An 18,297-nucleotide genomic window follows, 5' to 3' on the forward strand; every position below is an offset into this window, starting at 1 on the left:
CTAAAATTACGTGATATTTACATTGATTAAGGTATTGTATAAGTTTTTCAAGTTCATCCGTAAAATGATGTACATTATTCTTTGGATGTCTGTAAATGCAACCTATAATTATACCCTTGCATGCATTATTTTTCAGTAGAATTTTTATCCAACAGGACTCCACAAGTTCCGATGAAATTTTTATATGAGGTCTATTAATCGATTTTAACATAGAATTTACATAGACGCCAGCCAGCTCCACCCGCTGCAGTAGCTGAATCTACATGATAGAAATTGTAACCTGGAATTTCAATATTGTGTATGGTGCTTACATTCAGTTTGGTTTCTGTAACAGCAATAATATCAGGTTTTGATGACAAAGTATAGATCATATCATGAAGTAGAGTTAGATTTTTTGAAAGACTTCTTATATTACAGTGAATTAAGGAAACTATTTTTGAATTAGAATTAGCAATGTCCTTATTGATCTTATCTATGGTGTAGTAATTGGAAGTAATATTGGACAACATAAGATCAGGATCCACCTCGTCTAGTTTGTCAGGATTAAACAACAGATGATATAAATCGGTATCATGATCTAAGCTTTTAGTTGAGATATTAAATAAGTAATTAAAATCCCTGTCATTAACATTATAGAAAGGCAATTGTTCAAGGAGATTATCATAAGTAGTATTATCAACTTGTGTGGTTTCCATTTCAAAAGATTCATTGAAGCAGATAATGCTATACTAAGCAAAAAATTCAAGTACGCTAAAGTTGTTTACGAGAGGCTATTGATAAACTGATCAAACTCTTCGAATGTTACAAATCCCATAACTTCCGATTCGGTACTTTCCTTGTAGCAGGTAGTCTATGAGCAATAGAAATTTGAGATTCACTTACGTCTATCCCCATTAATTGACCTACTTCAACTACAATTCTCTTCGGATCTTCATCAGGCACGCAAGGAACACCGGTAATTTCAATACAGTCTCGTCTTTGATACTGCTGCAAACTATCAGTTAATACTTGCTGATCATAGATGGCTTTCTCGGCAGCTTCTAATCGCACTTCTAGCTTCTTTATCGACTGAGCAGCTTCGGTAACATGCTTCTTTGTCGTTTGAAGCGACTCTTTAAAATTTTCAAATTCCTTTGACATGAAGTTTTGTGATTTTTCAATGTCGATGCATTTCTTACAAAGCGTTTTAATTTCTTCTCTGACACTTTCAAGTTGAGTTTCAAATTCATTTTTTATACTAGGTAGAAATTCTCTTTCCCATATTTGTTTTAGAGTAGCAATGGTTAGATATTCAGCCTTAGGTGGCATAATATTACTGTAGTTGGAGCACTTAATCACACGTCCATCTCGCTCCACTACATGACGTTCAGGCTGACCTTCAGGTTTTTTTCAGGCTGAGGAACTGCAATGTGATCCCAGCACATGCCTCTGATCCAAAGCTGTAAAGGACTACGGTTATGTTCAGTTTGAAGAGGATGTCTGATCCATGCTTCAGTCTGAATAAAGAATCATTGATTTATTTCATGAAAACAAAATTAAGACACCAGAGGTCAACTTCATCGTCTGGATTCAGGATCCCGTGATCTTCCATGGAGTAGAATAAAATGTAGTAGGCCTTCAACACACCTTCAAACACATCTCGCCACAGGCGTTCTACTCTCCGATTATGTATGCTTCATCCTGTTATTGCTGAACCTCATCCTGTCCCACACTCAGGATGATTTAGCATGTAATGCCCAACATCGACATTTTCTCCTCCTTTATCACATCTTACTCGTGATGGAAGACCCCAATCATCAACAGCTTGCCTAAACAGGTTAAGAACAGTAACTGCTTTGTTATTGTTGCTACATTGTAAAAACACAGGAATACAGGAATATCCATCGACACACGCATGCACTACAAAACGCCACCGAATAAGTTTGTGGTTCGCATCCAGGTGCCATAGTGCAAGAGGGCGAGGAACATTGTACACCTGACGATGGACTGCCCTACATCGCCTGGCAACTACTTTTAAAGGATCTACGCGTGTCAGTTACTCCCAAATACGACTTCTTTGAATATGTATATTAATTGACCGCAGATATCCTGAAAGAAGTTTTGAACCGCAGTCCGGCGAAGTTTGATGTTATTAACAGTGTTGTCGACCTGTTCGTCAGTTATTTCTGTAAATCTATTCATTCCTATTTGTCCCTTTAAGATATCAAATGAAGGTCTTCCTACGGTACCAACATCATTCAATCTGGGTTCGGCTGTGACCCTATGAGTACTCCTAGACAACGCGTCACGTGCTTGGATTAGACAAGTAAAAACCTGTTCAGAAACACTTTCAAACGGGATCCAATAAAACAACGAATTGCATTAACTCATCAACGTCTAATATGCCTTGTATGTCTAAATCGACATCATGCCGATTCAAACGATATTTTACAGCTAAGAGCTGACTATGTATCATTTTCCTTAACATTTCACTTGCGTATGCGTCCGCCATTTTCAACCAATAACTGTGTTTCTGTGTATTTTCAGTTCTTACTATTAAAATGTTTACTTTATTCTTATCTGAATAGCGAAAACTAACTAAGCCCCATCAGTAATGTGAAAACTGAAATAAAAAGTAAGCTTGCTAATGAAAAAGTATGCTGAATAATAAAAAATAAGCTGGCTAATGATAAAAGGTATGCTGAATAATAAAAATTAAGCTTGCTAATGATAAAAATCATGCTCTATAATAAGAAATAAGCTGGCTAATGATGAAAAATGTGCTGAATAATAAGAAAAATGCTGGCTAATGACAAAAGGTATGCTGAATAATAATAAAAAGCGTGCCGGCTAATGATGAAAAATATGCTGAATAATCAAACATAAGGTGACTAATAATGCTAAATTAATAATGCCCAAAGTCCTGCTCAAAATCGAGCTTAAAAAAATTAGTTCATAAAATATTATGGTACTTTTTTAAATAAAAACACTAGCTTTCACTGAAACTTGCTTATTTTTGGCATGATGCTTTCTATATTGATTGAAATGAGAGTCACGGAGTTTGAAGGCACAGGAGTAAATAGATTTTATTTTATTTACGTTTTTTTCCTAAACATGCAAGTTACAGAAAGGAACCGTCCTTAATGTAACCAAAAAGGTCCTTTTTGTAACTAAAAAAACACCTAATTCCTCTTTGGTGAAGTAGGGAACAATTATTCTATTATGGGCAGCTTTCTTATAGTTGTAGTAACTGAGAAATGTTAAAATTGTGCTGTCAACATGTGCGACTCAAGAAAAATATAAAGTTTTAGTTTAAAGCCTTTATCTCAATTTTGGTTACTTCAAACATGCTTATGTTACGTTTTCTTAAAACAATATTGTGTCAATTGTTTCCTATAAAGATTTAATATTTCCAAAAGACAACGAAAATTATTTTCATTTTTCCTAATGTACCCCCTTTTTGAAGGATGGAATAAAAAGCTTGCTAAACGCATCTTTTGCTAATTCGTCCCCAGGCTCAGGGCCATTATACTCGGTCGCTTCCTCATTTGCTCCGTTGTTTTTACACGTATTTTGTATGTAGACTTTTGGAAATTTTCTGTCTTCTATTAAACGGTTATTCACTGTTCCTTGTTCAGTCTTGAAGTTGAAGGTAAGTTAAATATTTTTCAATAGACGTTAATATGTATTTATGAAAGAATGAAAAGCAATATTAATATTGGCTCGCCAGAATTAAACAAACAGCGATGTAGAGTTCTCATCATACAGACTTTCCAAATATCACATATTTTCTAAGTATTTATTTGATTTCTTTGGCCTAATACTCTACATCGTAAAACTCCTGAATTTTAACAACAATGTGTTTCTTATTTTATGTTTGTCACGTGGTCCATGCTTCCACTTAATTTATGCATAAATGTCAATAATAATACTATATATTGTTTTCACGAAACATCCTCCACCCCGATGAGAACATTGTTCTCATATATTTTCTTCTTCTACTGGTTGTATTACTGCGATTTTGGTGATCGGTCTTTGATACGTTCCGTTCTGTGTCTTTACTGTCACATTTCGAACAATCTTATCTTTACCCGGGTGTACTTGAGTTATTCTTCCAATTGTCCAATTTCCTCTTATAGCATTCGAATCCACTAACATAACTATATCGTTAACTTGGACATCTCTTCGTTGAACATCCCATTTCTTTCGAGGAACCAAGCACGGAAAAACATCCCTTATCCAACGTTTCCAGAACGAGTCTAGAATTTGTTGAAGAAACTCTACTCTGTGTCGAGGGTTCTTTGTCTTCAGGAATGGTCCTTGCGGGACATGGGAAGACGCTCTTCCTAATAAGAGATCATTTGGACATAAGTATGCGCCGTCATCGGGATCGTTAGTTGGTCTACCGATTGGTCGCTGGTTAACAATGTTTGCCACTTCTAACAGGACAGTGTATAATTCGAACGGTGTGAGGAGATTATCTCCCATTGCTTGTTTTAGGGCTACTTTGCAACTTTTAACTAGTGATTCGGCACAGCCGTTCTGATGTGGAGCGTTCGGTGTAATGAATTTCCACTCCATTTTCTTATCTGCTGCGTATTCTTTAAGTTTCTTAACATCCCAACCTTGTATCATTCTTTTTAATTCGCTTTCTGCTCCGACTAATTGAGTCCCGTTATCACTTAACATTAATGAGGGATATCCTCTAATCGCGAAGAATCTGCGAAGTACTTGAATTAGTTCCATCGTAGAACAATCTGTGGCCAGCTCGAGATGCACCGCTCTGGTGTTCAAACAAGTGAATAGAACGCCATAGTGTTTCATAGTTTTATTTCTTCCAACTTTAACTTTATATGGACCGAAATAATCACAAGCTGTGTTGTGAAATGCAGGTGTTTGAGGCATCAATCTTAATTTTGGGAGTTCAGCCATCAGCTGTGATTCGATCTTTGGATGTGATTTTTGGCAGTAAACGCACTTCTTCTTGATTAATTTTGCAAGTTTCTGCACTCCGATGATCCAAAACATTCTGCGTGTTTTTGCCACGGTCGATGCTACTCCAGTGTGTCCTTGTTGATGCACTTCTTGTGTGATGAGATACGATATATGATGATTTTTGGGAAGCAATATCGGGTGTTTCGAATCATACGTCACAATTGCTTTATCTACGCGTCCTCCTACTCGTACGATTCCTTTTTCGTCTGTGAACGGGCTGAGCATATTGAATTCCTTTCTCTTAACCCGTTCCTTTAACTCCTGTTGTGCTATCTTGATCCAATACTCTTCACCTTTTTCCAGTTCATTTGCTGTTAATGGCTCAACTTCGGTTTTGGGCTTTTGCTTAGATCGTAAATTTCGTACGTACCGTAGAATCCACGCCGTTACTCTCACTAATCTCTTCCATCTCGAAAATTTCGTTACATCGATGATCATTGGTTTGAGGACTAAGGAAAATACTGCTTCGGTCTTTCGTCGTTCTTTATCGATTTCATTTGCATCGATTGTCATTTTTTCTTGCTTAGGCCATTCATCTTCGGGACGATTTAGAAAGTTCGGGCCACTTTTCCAGCGTTCTTCTAACTCCTTTGCAGAAATACCTCTAGATAGATCGTCAGCTACGTTATGCTCGCTTGGTATATGTCTCCACATCGATGGCTCACAGTTCGTTTGGATTTCCGCTACTCGGCTTGACACAAACGGTTTGAAACTTCTTGATTGACTATGAATCCATGTAAGTACTATCATACTGTCCGTAAAGAAAATAACCTTTTCGAACTGTAAACGACATTCTTCTATTATGGTTTTGTATAAACGACTCGCCAGAACTGCTGCCTGTAGCTCCAACCTCGGTATAGTTAGCTCTTTAAGTGGCGCTACTCTTGATTTAGCCGCTAAGAATCTACTTTCATAACTGCCACTTGACTTTTCCCATCGCAGATACGAACAAGTTCCAAATGCGTCTCCAGAAGCGTCCGCGAATATGCATAGTATCGGTAAGCCAATGAAATTCAGTGGCGTTAAGCTTCGTTGGAAAGATACATTGTTCAGTTCTTTAACCTCATTGAAGAATTCTGTCCACCAATTTGATATTTCAGAGGGAAGTTCTTCGTCCCAATCAAATCCACGTTGCCAGAGCCTTTGCAAACCGATTTTCGCACGGATTAAGAACGCCGCCGCGATACCGATTGGGTCAAATACACGAGCTACTTTACTTAGGATCTTTCTTTTTGTTAACTTCGACTCGCGTGGTTCTGTTACATATGCATCGAGATCATCTGCTAGTTTAAACGTGATAATATCCTCTTTATTGCTCCAAACTGTTCCTAAGATCTTTTCTTTTGTTTCCCCTTCCAAGCATTTGATATTCGGACTTTCTTTGACTGTTTCGTTTTCGTTTATGGTCTTGTTTGATAACCATTCCTTTACTTTAAATCCTCCTTTCTGTAAGATTTCGTCAAGCTCTTTTGTTAGCTGCTGTGCCCGTTCGATGGTGGATACCGAATCACAGATATCGTTCATGTATGTATTATTCTTCAGCACTTCAGAAGCATATGGATGCGAATTTTCTGCCTTTTCAGCTGTTTTTCTGAGCGCAATCTGCGCCATCGCTGGCGCTGGCTTGTCGCCAAAGGTTAACACAGTTTTTACATAAGTGTCAGGTGGTCTTGTCGTATCCATATCTCTCCATACGAATCGATGTACGTGCTGATCCTCCTCTGGAATTCCAATCCGATGATACATCTTCGATATATCTCCGCTAACAGCAACTGGTTGCTCTCGAAATCTAAGGATTACTCCAAACAGATTGTTCAGGAGATCGGGGCCCTTTACCCAGCAATCATTGAGACATTGTCCTTTGTATTTCGATGACGAATTGAATACGATTCTAACAGGTGTACTCTTTTTATCAGGTCGAACGACTTCGTGATGTGCGATGTAGTGGAGTGGACCGTTATATTCCTTTATTTCTTGTTCTGTTAACTTTCGTGAAAAACCAAGTGATTCCATTTGTTCCATCTGTTCTTGATATGCTTTTGCTTGTTCCGGGTTCTGCTTCAGCCGTCTTTCCCTTGCTTCCATTCTTTTAACTGCTTGTTCTCGATTGTCAGGAAGTGTTTTTGGATCGGTACTCCATGGGTAGGCCATTTGCCACCGATTTCCAATCAATTTACATCCCTTTTCTATCAGTTTGGCTTCTTCTTGTTCGATTTTGCTTAGCTTTGTCATTTCAATTTTTGGTTGACTAACACCCATTGATTTACTTTTCCAAAAGTCCGTTAGATCTACAGGTTTGGCATACTGAACGTGAAATACTCTATTTGTTTCCTGTAATCCTGGTGTTGCTCCAAAAACGATCCAACCGAGAGGCGAATGTCTCGCTACAATGTTTATACCAATTTTCTTTGAATCTCCCGAGTGCATGTAAGCGTGATCAATTCCAATAAGCATCTCAATTGGTCCACATTCTCTGTACATCGTTGGGAAATACCAATCTGTGCCTTCAAGTTATGAATATCGATCCTTGAGACATCACTGCTAATATGTGGAATCCCAACTGCCTTGACCGTAAATTTTGCACCTGTTTCCAGCGAAGTTATGGGAACTTGATACACTTTCGTCTCGAGCACTTCTTCATCCCCTTGGACTTTTGTGATCGTTATTGAAACATCTTTTCCCTTTAGATTCAGACTTTCTGCAGTGGTTGTACAGATAAGGCTCGTTTGTGCTCCTGTGTCCAGTAAGATGTTACTATTCTTGTGCTGGTTATTCTTGCCAGATAGCTTCACAGTGATGACTGGTAGTATTGCTTCAGCATTACTTCCTAGTGTTGCAAGACCCACTGATGCTCGAGGATCCGCAGAATGCAAAAGAACATGGTGATAGTATTTACATTGCACGTCATTAACCTTTTGTTCACATTGCTTTCTTCGGCTGCAGTTCGATGCTTTGTGGTCGCGTCCAGCCCTTTTAAGACAACTGAAGCAGGCATGATTTTCCTTCACTGCTTTTAGGCGCTCTTCTGGTTTCATAGCATTAAACCTTGGGCACTGGTCTATCCAATGACTTGAATTGTCGCAAACCCAACATTTCGGTTGTCTTACTCCTGAGAAGTGATTTACAAATCTCGAGCCATGGCTTGGGTTTCGTAGTGGAGCTGATACACGCATCCTTGACTTCATTTCTGTTTCCATCCACGACATAAGACCTTGTAGACTTGCTGGTTTCTGTTCCCTCTCCAATTCTCGTGCCCAAACCTTTCTATCTTCTACACACATTTTTTGTTCTATCAATGACAACATGTGGTTGTTATCCATGTCGTAAGGTCTATTTACTCCTTTCATAGTGTTGTAGCTGCGTTTCACCAGATGTACCAGATCACAGAATCTTGAGTCTTCTTCCTCTTTCAATGGGCGGAACTTTGCTAGATCTTGAGTTATTTGGTCTGATACAAATCTCGGGTCCCCATATATTGTGTATTGCCATGCACCATCATAGTCTGAACCTATCCCTTTAATTAGTTCGAGGGGTTTTCCTTGTAGACATGCCCTTAGGTACGTCATGGCATCTCGTTTAGTATATCTTGCTTCTATGGCATGCTTAAAATCATCTCTGAATATAATGTACTCTCTTACATCTCCACTAAATTTTGGCAATTTAGGTTTCTCCATTTTAAATGGAGTTGTATTATTGTTAGCATGTTGGATATTCCCATTTGGATTTTCCTGTTCTTCACCCTGTGGCTGCGGTTGTTGATTTTGACTAAGTCCCTGGTTAGCATCCTGTGTTGTTTCCTCTCCCGATTCACCTGTATTTACTACACCTTCATTTGTTGTGACAGTTACTTCTGGGTTGGTTTCATTTTCATTAACAGTCGTATTAACAACATGTTCAATAGACTGACCTGTTAGCTTTTCCTTCAGATAATCCTTCGTTCTTATTTTTAACTGCATAAACCTCTCCTGACATTCGTTAATCCACTGTTCCTCTGTTTCAAATTCCTCATCGCCATCTACTAATTGTATATAATCGTCATGTTTTTCAATTAATTTCTTGAATACATCCTCATAGTTATTTAGTGCTTCCTCTACTTCTGCTGTCGGTCGGTCGCTTTTTACTAAGAAATCTAGTCCATTTCCTGCTCTGGTAAGACTCGATTTTGCACATCGTCGTTTCCTCTTCGCTTCGTTTAACTGGTTTAACGCTTCGGTTGCTGCTTCCGCCATTTTCGGAATTCTGTTAAGCCCCGGTAAGCAAGAAATCAAATTTGTGGCTCGCCAGAATTAAACAAACAGCGATGTAGAGTTCTCATCATACAGACTTTCCAAATATCACATATTTTCTAAGTATTTATTTGATTTCTTTGGCCTAATACTCTACATCGTAAAACTCCTGAATTTTAACAACAACGTGTTTCTTATTTTATGTTTGTCACGTGGTCCATGCTTCCACTTAATTTATGCATAAATGTCAATAATAATACTATATATTGTTTTCACGAAACAAATATGTATAAATAGCGATTATTTGACGGTAGCGTATAAGGCGCACGCAAACTATACATGTAATTATATGGCAATGCAACACGATTTTTGCAAGTTTTTCAGTTCCAAAAGCAAATAAAATTTATCCTGTTGTGATATTCTTTAGGATTACTTAACGATAGTACATTTTAACTTTCAGGATAGAGTTTTAAATATCTGCTTAAAAAAAACTAAAATTTGCGTCGCCGCATCGTATCCGGTGTAGTCCGCTATGCTAATATTTCGGTATTTGACAAATATGTATAAATAGCGATTATTTGACGGTAGCGTATAAGGCGCACGCAAACTATACATGTAATTATATGGCAATGCAACACGATTTTTGCAAGTTTTTCAGTTCCAAAAGCAAATAAAATTTATCCTGTTGTGATATTCTTTAGGATTACTTAACGATAGTACATTTTAACTTTCAGGATAGAGTTTTAAATATCTGCTTAAAAAAAACTAAAATTTGCGTCGCCGCATCGTATCCGGTGTAGTCCGCTATGCTAATATTTCGGTATTTGACTGTAAAAACAAAAAAAATTCTGAAGAAACGAATAATTATAGCAGTTCAAATTTGTATAACTGGACGAAATCGTTAGGCTGGCTACTGAATATTGATATTAATGTATGATATTTACTCCTTATTAAAATTTGAATCAATGAAATATATAGCGTGAAATTTAATACAAGGAAATTTAAAATAAGTGTAGAATCACTAGAATGTTTGTGTTTGTGTCTTAAGTATATATCCAAGCTATTAATAGTTTACCAAAGCAGGTAAATACAAATACTAAGTGTTTACATAGAAATATCCTTTTTTAACTTAGGCTTGTTTAACATGTTTGTCAGAAAAGGTTGTATGTTAGAGACCTAAAGCTCTCTGAAATTATACTCCATATTAATTAGTTATTTTGTTTTTTTTTGTTGGATGCATGGATATCCTAACAGCATTGCTATATTTGCATTGTTCAACACAATTTGCTAGTAGATGCTGTTTAATTCATTGGTACTTAAGGTATCGGATATAAGAATTGTCTGAATTGATATATACTATGTGAGTGATACATAATATGTAAGTGCTTTTAAAGCAGTGTCCTTGGTTGACTTCGGCTTGTTCCATGTTAGAGACCTAAAGCTTTCAAAAAGTAATCCAGCATTATTTAAATAAAACACATTATGGTGGTCCAAGAGATTATTTGTTTGTACTATATCTATTGACAAACTTTGTTGGGGGCATGGATATATCCAACAAAATTGATATATTTCCATTGTTGAACTGTCTATCAGTAAGTGCTGTTTACTTCATTAGGATTTAAGCTATCAGATATAAGAATTGATATTTGATGCACATACTATGTAAGTGTTCAGTAAGTGTGTGCAGTATCCTTTGTTAATCAAAACTAGTTCTATAAGTTTGTGAGAAAATGTCTTATGTGAGAGACATAAAGCTCTCTCAAAGTACCCTAGCATTATTTAAGTAAAATTCAGTATAGTGTGCAAGAGAATACGTATTTGCATTATATCTATAGACAAGCTTTGTTGAATGCATGGATATCCCAGCAGAATTGCTATAATTGCATTGTTCAACTATCTTCTAGTACACTGTGCACAGGTGCTGTTTAAATCATTAGTATTCTTAGGGTATCAGATATAAGAGTTGATATATACTGTACTATGTGAGTGATACATATTTTTAAGTGTCTTTCTTAGCAGTATCCTTTGTTAACTAAGGCTTGTCTTATATGTTTGAGAAAATGTCATATGTGAGAGTCTTAAAGCTCTTGCAAAGTACTCCAGGTTTTATTTGCATTGTTCAACAATCTATGAGTAGGTGCTTATTAATTCATTAGTGTATAAGCTATCAGATATAAGAATAGAAGTTTGATGCACATACTAGCTACATATGGAAGGGTTTTTAAACAGTATCTTTTGCTTACTTAGCCTTGTTTCATAAAAAAAGGTAGTATGTTAAGGGACCCAGAGCTAATTTCTTATGTACTCCAGCCTTATTTCAGTAAAATACAGTATGATGTCAAGGAGAGTGCTTGTTTGCAGTAGTTTATTGACAAGCTTTGTTGAATGCATGGATATCCCAGCAGAATTGCTATAATTGCATTGTTCAACTATCTGCTAGTACACTGTGCACAGGTGCTGTTTAATTCATTAGTATTCTTAGGGTATCAGATACAAGAGTTGATATATACTGTACTATGTGAGTGATACTTATTTTTAAGTGTCTTTCTTAGTGGTATCCTTTGTTAACTAAGGCTTGTCTTATATGTTTGAGAAAATATCATATGTGAGAGTCTTAAAGATCTTGCAAAGTACTCCAGGTATTATTTGCATTGTTCAACAATCTATGAGTAGGTGCTTATTAATTCATTAGTATATAAGCTATCAGATATAAGAATAGAAGTTTGATGCACATACTAGCTACATATGGAAGGGTTTTTAAACAGTATCTTTTGCTTACTTAGCCTTGTTTCATAAAAAAGGTAGTATGTTAAGGGACCCAGAGCTAATTTCTCATGTACTCCAGCCTTATTTAAGTAAAATACAGTATGATGTCAAGGAGACTGCTTGTTTGCAGTAGTTTATTGACAAGCTTTGTTGTATGCATGGATACATGCTATATTTACATTCATCAACTACCTAGTTGGTGCTATTTGTATTTAGGTTGCAGATACATATACTTAGTGTTTTCATGTAGTAATATATATCTATTGACAAACTTTGTTGTACACAATATATATTGTACACTATATACAAGGATAATAAGATATACCAACAGAATTGCTATATTTGGATAGTTGAACTATCTATCAGTAGGTGCTGTTTAATTTATTCAAAAGGTATCAGATATTTAAGGTTGACATATGTTTGTGTGAAAAGGTTGTATGCAAAGAGATCTAAAGCTCTTTAAAAGTACCCCAGCATTAAATTTTTAAGGAAAATAATTGTAATGTCTAACTGAAACTATTGATTTGCAATATATCTATTGACAAGCTTTGTTGTACACAATATATATTGTACACTATATACAAGGATAATAAGATATACCAACAGAATTGCTCTATTTGGATAGTTGAACTATCTATCAGTAGGTGCTGTTTAATTTATTCAAAAGGTATCAGATATTTAAGGTTGACATATGTTTGTGTGAAAAGGTTGTATGCAAAGAGATCTAAAGCCCTCTAAAAGTAGCCCAGCATTAAATGTTTAAGGAAAATAATTGTAATGTCTAACTGAAACTATTGATTTGCAATATATCTATTGACAAGCTTTGTTGTACACAATATATATTGTACACTATATACAAGGATAATAAGATATACCAACAGAATTGCTATATTTGGATAGTTGAACTATCTATCAGTAGGTGCTGTTTAATTTATTCAAAAGGTATAGTATTTAAGGCTGACATATGTTTGTGTGAAAAGGTTGTATGCAAAGAGATAAAGCTCTAAAAGAAGCCCCAGCATTAGTTTAAGGAAAATACATTGTCATGTCCAACTGAAACTATTGATTTGCAATATATCTATTGACAAGCTTTGTTATATCTATTGAGAAGCTTTGTTGTACACAATATATATTGTACACTATATACAAGGATAATAAGATATACCAACAGAATTGCTATATTTGGATAGTTGAACTATCTATCAGTAGGTGCTGTTTAATTTATTCAAAAGGTATAGTATTTAAGGTTGACATATGTTTGTGTGAAAAGGTTGTACAAAGAGATCTAAAGCTCTAAAAGTACCCCAGCATTAAATTTTAAGGAAAATAATTGTAATGTCTAACTGAAACTATTGATTTGCAATATATTTATTGACAAGCTTTGTTGTACACAATATATATTGTACACTATATACAAGGATAATAAGATATACCAACAGAATTGCTATATTTGGATAGTTGAACTATCTATCAGTAGGTTCTGTTTAATTTATTCAAAAGGTATCAGATATTTAAGGTTGACATATGTTTGTGTGAAAAGGTTGTATGCAAAGAGATCTAAAGCTCTTTAAAAGTAGCCCAGCATTAAATGTTTAAGGAAAATACATTGTAATGTCTAACTGAAACTATTGATTTGCAATATATCTATTGACAAACTTTGTTGTACACAATATATATTGTACACTATATACAAGGATAATAAGATATACCAACAGAATTGCTATATTTGGATAGTTGAACTATCTATTAGTAGGTGCTGTTTAATTTATTCAAAAGGTATCAGATATTTAAGGTTGACATATGTTTGTGTGAAAGGTTGTATGCAAAGAGATCTAAAGCTCTTTAAAAGTAACCCAGCATTAAATGTTTAAGGAAAATAATTGTAATGTCTAACTGAAACTCTTGATTTGCAATATATCTATTGACAAGCTTTGTTGTACACAATATATATTGTACACTATATACAAGGATAATAAGATATACCAACAGAATTGCTATATTTGGATAGTTGAACTATCTATCAGTAGGTGTTGTTTAATTACGATCGCTTCAGTGGTTACGATCGCTGAAAAAAATTACGATCAGCGATCATGATCGTTACGATCGTGGTGGTCGCTTGGGATCGCCAGCTAGTTGATTTCCATTTAATCGCTACGGTCGCTCGTAATTTTTTTCAGTGATCGTAACGACTGAAGCGATCGTAACGAGACTTAAAGCTCTTGCAAAGTACTCCAGGTATTATTTGCATTGCTCATTTTTTTAATTATAATAAAAACTGAGATTTAATTTGTAACATTTAGTGATATGGAGGGTCCTGAGGACAGTGGCAGGGAAGAATTAAGTGTTGGCAAGGAAGCTGTTCATGAAAATACTGCTGGCGACGACGCAACCACTAGTGAGACAAAAAATGAGGGAGGAGATAGTTCAAAAGGAAGTAGCAGGAAAAAGCATAAATGTCCCTATCCTTCATGTTCTGCAGAAGTAGTTCATCTTCCACGTCACATGTTACAACAGAAACACAACTGGGAACAGACCGATGCCCGTGGTGTCCTTAATATGTTTGGTCTGCGCTGTGAGAAGCAAACTAAAGCAAACAAAAGAAAGCGTGTATTTAAACAAAAGATGTGCCCTGTCTATAAGTGTAAAGCTGTGGTGAAGCGGATACACAACCATCTCACCGATTACCATAAGATGAAGCGCACTAGCAAAGTTTACAAGCGGTGTTTAGCTGAAGCAGTTCGGTATGACAGAAAGGATATCTCGTCATCAGAATCAACACCATCAGAGAGCGGCTCATCCGAGGAGGACAATGCGGTTGCAAGTAGGGGTAAACAACGGCGGCTGGAAAAAGCTAAAAAGTCAAAAGGGTTCTTTGAACAAGTGTACCCCAGTGAGGAAGAAAGTGAGACGGAGGAATTTGTCCCATATCCTGAAATCTTCCATGAGAAAAAGATGAACATATCGTACAACCCGGCCGAGAATGACTGTGATGAACAGTCAGAAAGTGAAGGTTCCATATTGAGTAAGTCCGAAATTGATGAGTCCTGTGGTGAAGAGAATGAGAATCCTGACTGTATTGATAAAAGCGGTGTGGAAGATGTTGAAGAAGTTCCAGTTGCCACTGTGTCCCCACCATCGCAGCAAGATCTTTTTAATAATTTTGAAGCGTGGCTTCAAGGACCGGATGGTGGAAGAAAGGAAGAACGAGTTGCTCGCCAGTGCTCCAGGCAAATTCAAATGGTAGTCGAGTATATTGATAAAGAAAAACGGGACTTAAAAAACATACTTCAAAAGCATATTTTGAGAGACAAATGGCTCACTCAATTTGAAAAGGATAAACGACCGGGCACTGTGAAGTCCTACCTTGCTTCCTTGAACCACTTCTACGTATTTCTAAAGTGCGAAAATCCTCCGCAAGTTGATGCAAGTGAAGAAATGTTAAGTTGCTTGTCTTCCCAAGTAAAGTTGTGGAATAAGTCTTTTCAAAGGCTTGTCAAAGATCGGTTCTGGGAAAAGAGACTAGAAGACATGGAGCAACTAAGAACGCCAGAACAAGTTAAAGAGTTTGATGTGTCGAGTGTAGCAAGATCTGCTATTAAAATTCTTGGGGACTATCAAGATATGGCATGTAATGCAGTGCCAAGCCAAGCTGAATACACTTCTGTCAGGGACTATCTTCTCACTTTACTATGCATTAACAACGGCAGTCGAGCAGGTAGTCTGGCGAACATGACACTTGGCGAATTTCAGAAGGCAAAGAAAGAAGAAGATTGTTTTGTTGTGATGGTGAAGAGACATAAGACGTTCACAACACACGGCCCGGCAAACGTTACCATGTCATCGTCCCTGCATTATTGGATAAATCTTTATGTGGTAAAGTTTAGAAATACCCTTGAAAATCCACCGAAAGAAGATGCTGCACCATTGTTTCTCTCCACAAACAGTCGCCCAATGAGAGCGTCCGCTGTTGGTTCTCAGATAGGCAGCTGCTGGGGAAAAGTGTTTGGGAAAGACCTCGGAGCTGGTGGTGCTACAGCCTTCCGGAAAGCTGCTGTGTCCGCAGTACACCGAAGTGATGCTGGGCAGAGAGAAAAGTTGGCTGGCTTGATGGACCACCATAAGTCTACTGCTGATAAGTACTATTTGCTTCAGAACAAAACAAAATCTGCGGTCCAATCTTCCAAATACCTATCTCGATTGATGCATATCCACAAGCCGTCCAACGAAAGTGAACCAGGAAATGTTCCATCAACCTCAAACATCGATGCACAAGGAAGTCCACCAAAGGAGAATGAAGGCGAACAAGCAAGACGCAGATGGACGCCGGAAGAAACTTCTGCAGTGAAATCGGCTTTCTTGACCAACATTGAGAGCAGAGCAATAACAATGAGTGAAGTGCGAGTTGCTATTAAAGATCATCCCATTCTTGGTTGTATTTCGCCGTATAAAGTGCGAGACAAAGTCCGAGCTTTGTTTGAGGAAGAAGGGACAATACCACTAGGTGATCTTCCCAGTGAGACTCCACAACAGCGTCTAACCAGAATTGGAGTTGATGGTATTGAGAGCAAGAAAGATGAGAACTCAGATAATGGAAGTGAGAGTTTGTTTACACCAAGTGTGGTTTTGTCAACTAACCCGTCCAAAAAAAGTGCCTCAAAGCTATTTACAGATGAAGAAAACGCTGTCTTTAAGAAGACTTTTCAAAGGTTGATAGAAACCAAGCAGTCCATTTCGCAGAAATTTGTCCGGGAAAAAATGGAAGCTGAACCAGTGTTGAAACCTCTGTTGGAGAAATACACGACAGTTCAATTGGCAGACAAGGTTAGAACTGAACGGAGAATCTATGGACGCAATTCACGGTAATTAAATCTCTCATGGAAAACATTTACTACAGATTTATAGTAGTTTTTATTTAGTTAGTATAGGTAACAGTATGATTTCGAATGCAATTACGGATTAACGAGCACGAGTGAGTTTTTAAAGCCAAAATAGCGCAAGTCCGAAGGACGAGCGGTATTTGCAGTCTTTAAAAACTCACTAGTGCATGTTTATCCACAGTTGCACGAGAAATTAAAGAATTAAAATTAGTTGCACGAGAAATTGCTTCGAGGCAATAAATTAATGACCTTATCCATTATATGTCCTTGAACATTTTATTTCGAATTTAATTAGTTTAAACGATTTATACAAGTAATGAGTGGTCTGTCCAAGTTCGTCCATCGCTATTAAGCCGGTTTTCCACTAGCGATATTTTTCGCGCGAATCGACAGTTTACTTTTGTTCCAGAGTTCTCAACTGTAACCATCTGGAACAAATTGCTCAAATACAAAGGAATAAAGTCGCTTCGCGAAAACCGGCTTTAGGCCTACGTTATACGTCGCATTTTAGTCGCATCGAATGCAACTCAAACAATAGTTAATGAGATAGCTTAGTGAGTTTAATCAGCTCATTAACTATTGTTTGAATTGCATTCGACGCGACCAAAATGCGATGTATAACCTAGGCCTTAGAGAGTTTTAGCAGTTACTACGAGTACGAGATTCGTCATTCTCGCGCGTTGTTTGCTTTCACCATCAGTCAAAACTCGTAGTCGCCGAGCTTTTAAGTACGAGTTTTTTGATAAATTTCGTACTCGAAAGCCCAACGACGACGAGTTTTGGCTGATGACGTAAGCAAACACCGCGCAAGAATGACGAATCTCGTACCCCTAGTCACTGCTAAAGCTCCCTATTAGACAGCTGTAGATTTGACTACGGCTCTTGCTGCGGCTACGAGATTCATCACTGCATGTGGCGCGAAACAAACGTTGTAGGCATACGCCACCTCGCGCTGGCATGATAAACCTCTGCAGACACAATAATAAATCCATGTTTATCCTGTCAAATATTTCGGAAATTTTACGCCTACTATTTCATGAAAAACAGTTCTCTCAAATTATTTTCTGGAAAAAAACGAGAAAATGTCAACTTCTATTGCTTTTTAAAGCATGTAGTGAGGACTGCGAAGTTTTCTAAAAATGCCGTAGTCAGATAAGCGACGGCTACGAGTCTCTGACGTCAGTACGAAGTATCACGAATATCACGTCAATGTGACGAATCTCGTAGCGGTAGCGGGAGTCGTAGTCAAATCTAAAGCTCTCTATTATTAAACGTGGAGCAGTAATTGATTGGCTAATTTAATTTTTTTAAACAAATCAGATATATTTGTAACGGGATTTTGCACTGTTGTTACAAAATTTTGCACTTTTGTTACAGAAAATTGAACTGTTGTCACAGAAATTTGCACTGTTACACATTTTTACACTACTGTTTGGGATTAACTGCACTGAAAT

General features: G+C 37.0%; 1 protein-coding gene across 1 annotated transcript; it reads left to right on the forward strand.

The window, feature by feature from the left end:
• Positions 1-3,544: 3,544 nt before the first annotated feature.
• LOC114538102 lies at positions 3,545-17,177 on the forward strand. The gene is made up of 2 exons (XM_028559222.1): positions 3,545-3,631; positions 14,267-17,177. The coding sequence occupies exon 2, from the start codon at positions 14,271-14,273 to the stop codon at positions 16,827-16,829; it is 2,559 nt and encodes an 852-aa protein (XP_028415023.1). The 5' UTR covers positions 3,545-3,631; positions 14,267-14,270; the 3' UTR covers positions 16,830-17,177.
• The last annotated feature ends 1,120 nt before the right edge of the window (positions 17,178-18,297 follow it).

This window comes from Dendronephthya gigantea, unplaced genomic scaffold (assembly GCF_004324835.1).
Source record: "Dendronephthya gigantea isolate DGI-Jeju-01 unplaced genomic scaffold, DenGig_1.0 000174F, whole genome shotgun sequence".
NCBI lineage: Eukaryota > Metazoa > Cnidaria > Anthozoa > Malacalcyonacea > Nephtheidae > Dendronephthya > Dendronephthya gigantea.

Excerpts from the sequence above, each read along its gene's own strand:
- LOC114538102 (XM_028559222.1), top strand. The coding sequence starts at position 14,271 with ATGGAGGGTCCTGAGGACAGTGGCAGGGAAGAATTAAGTGTTGGCAAG.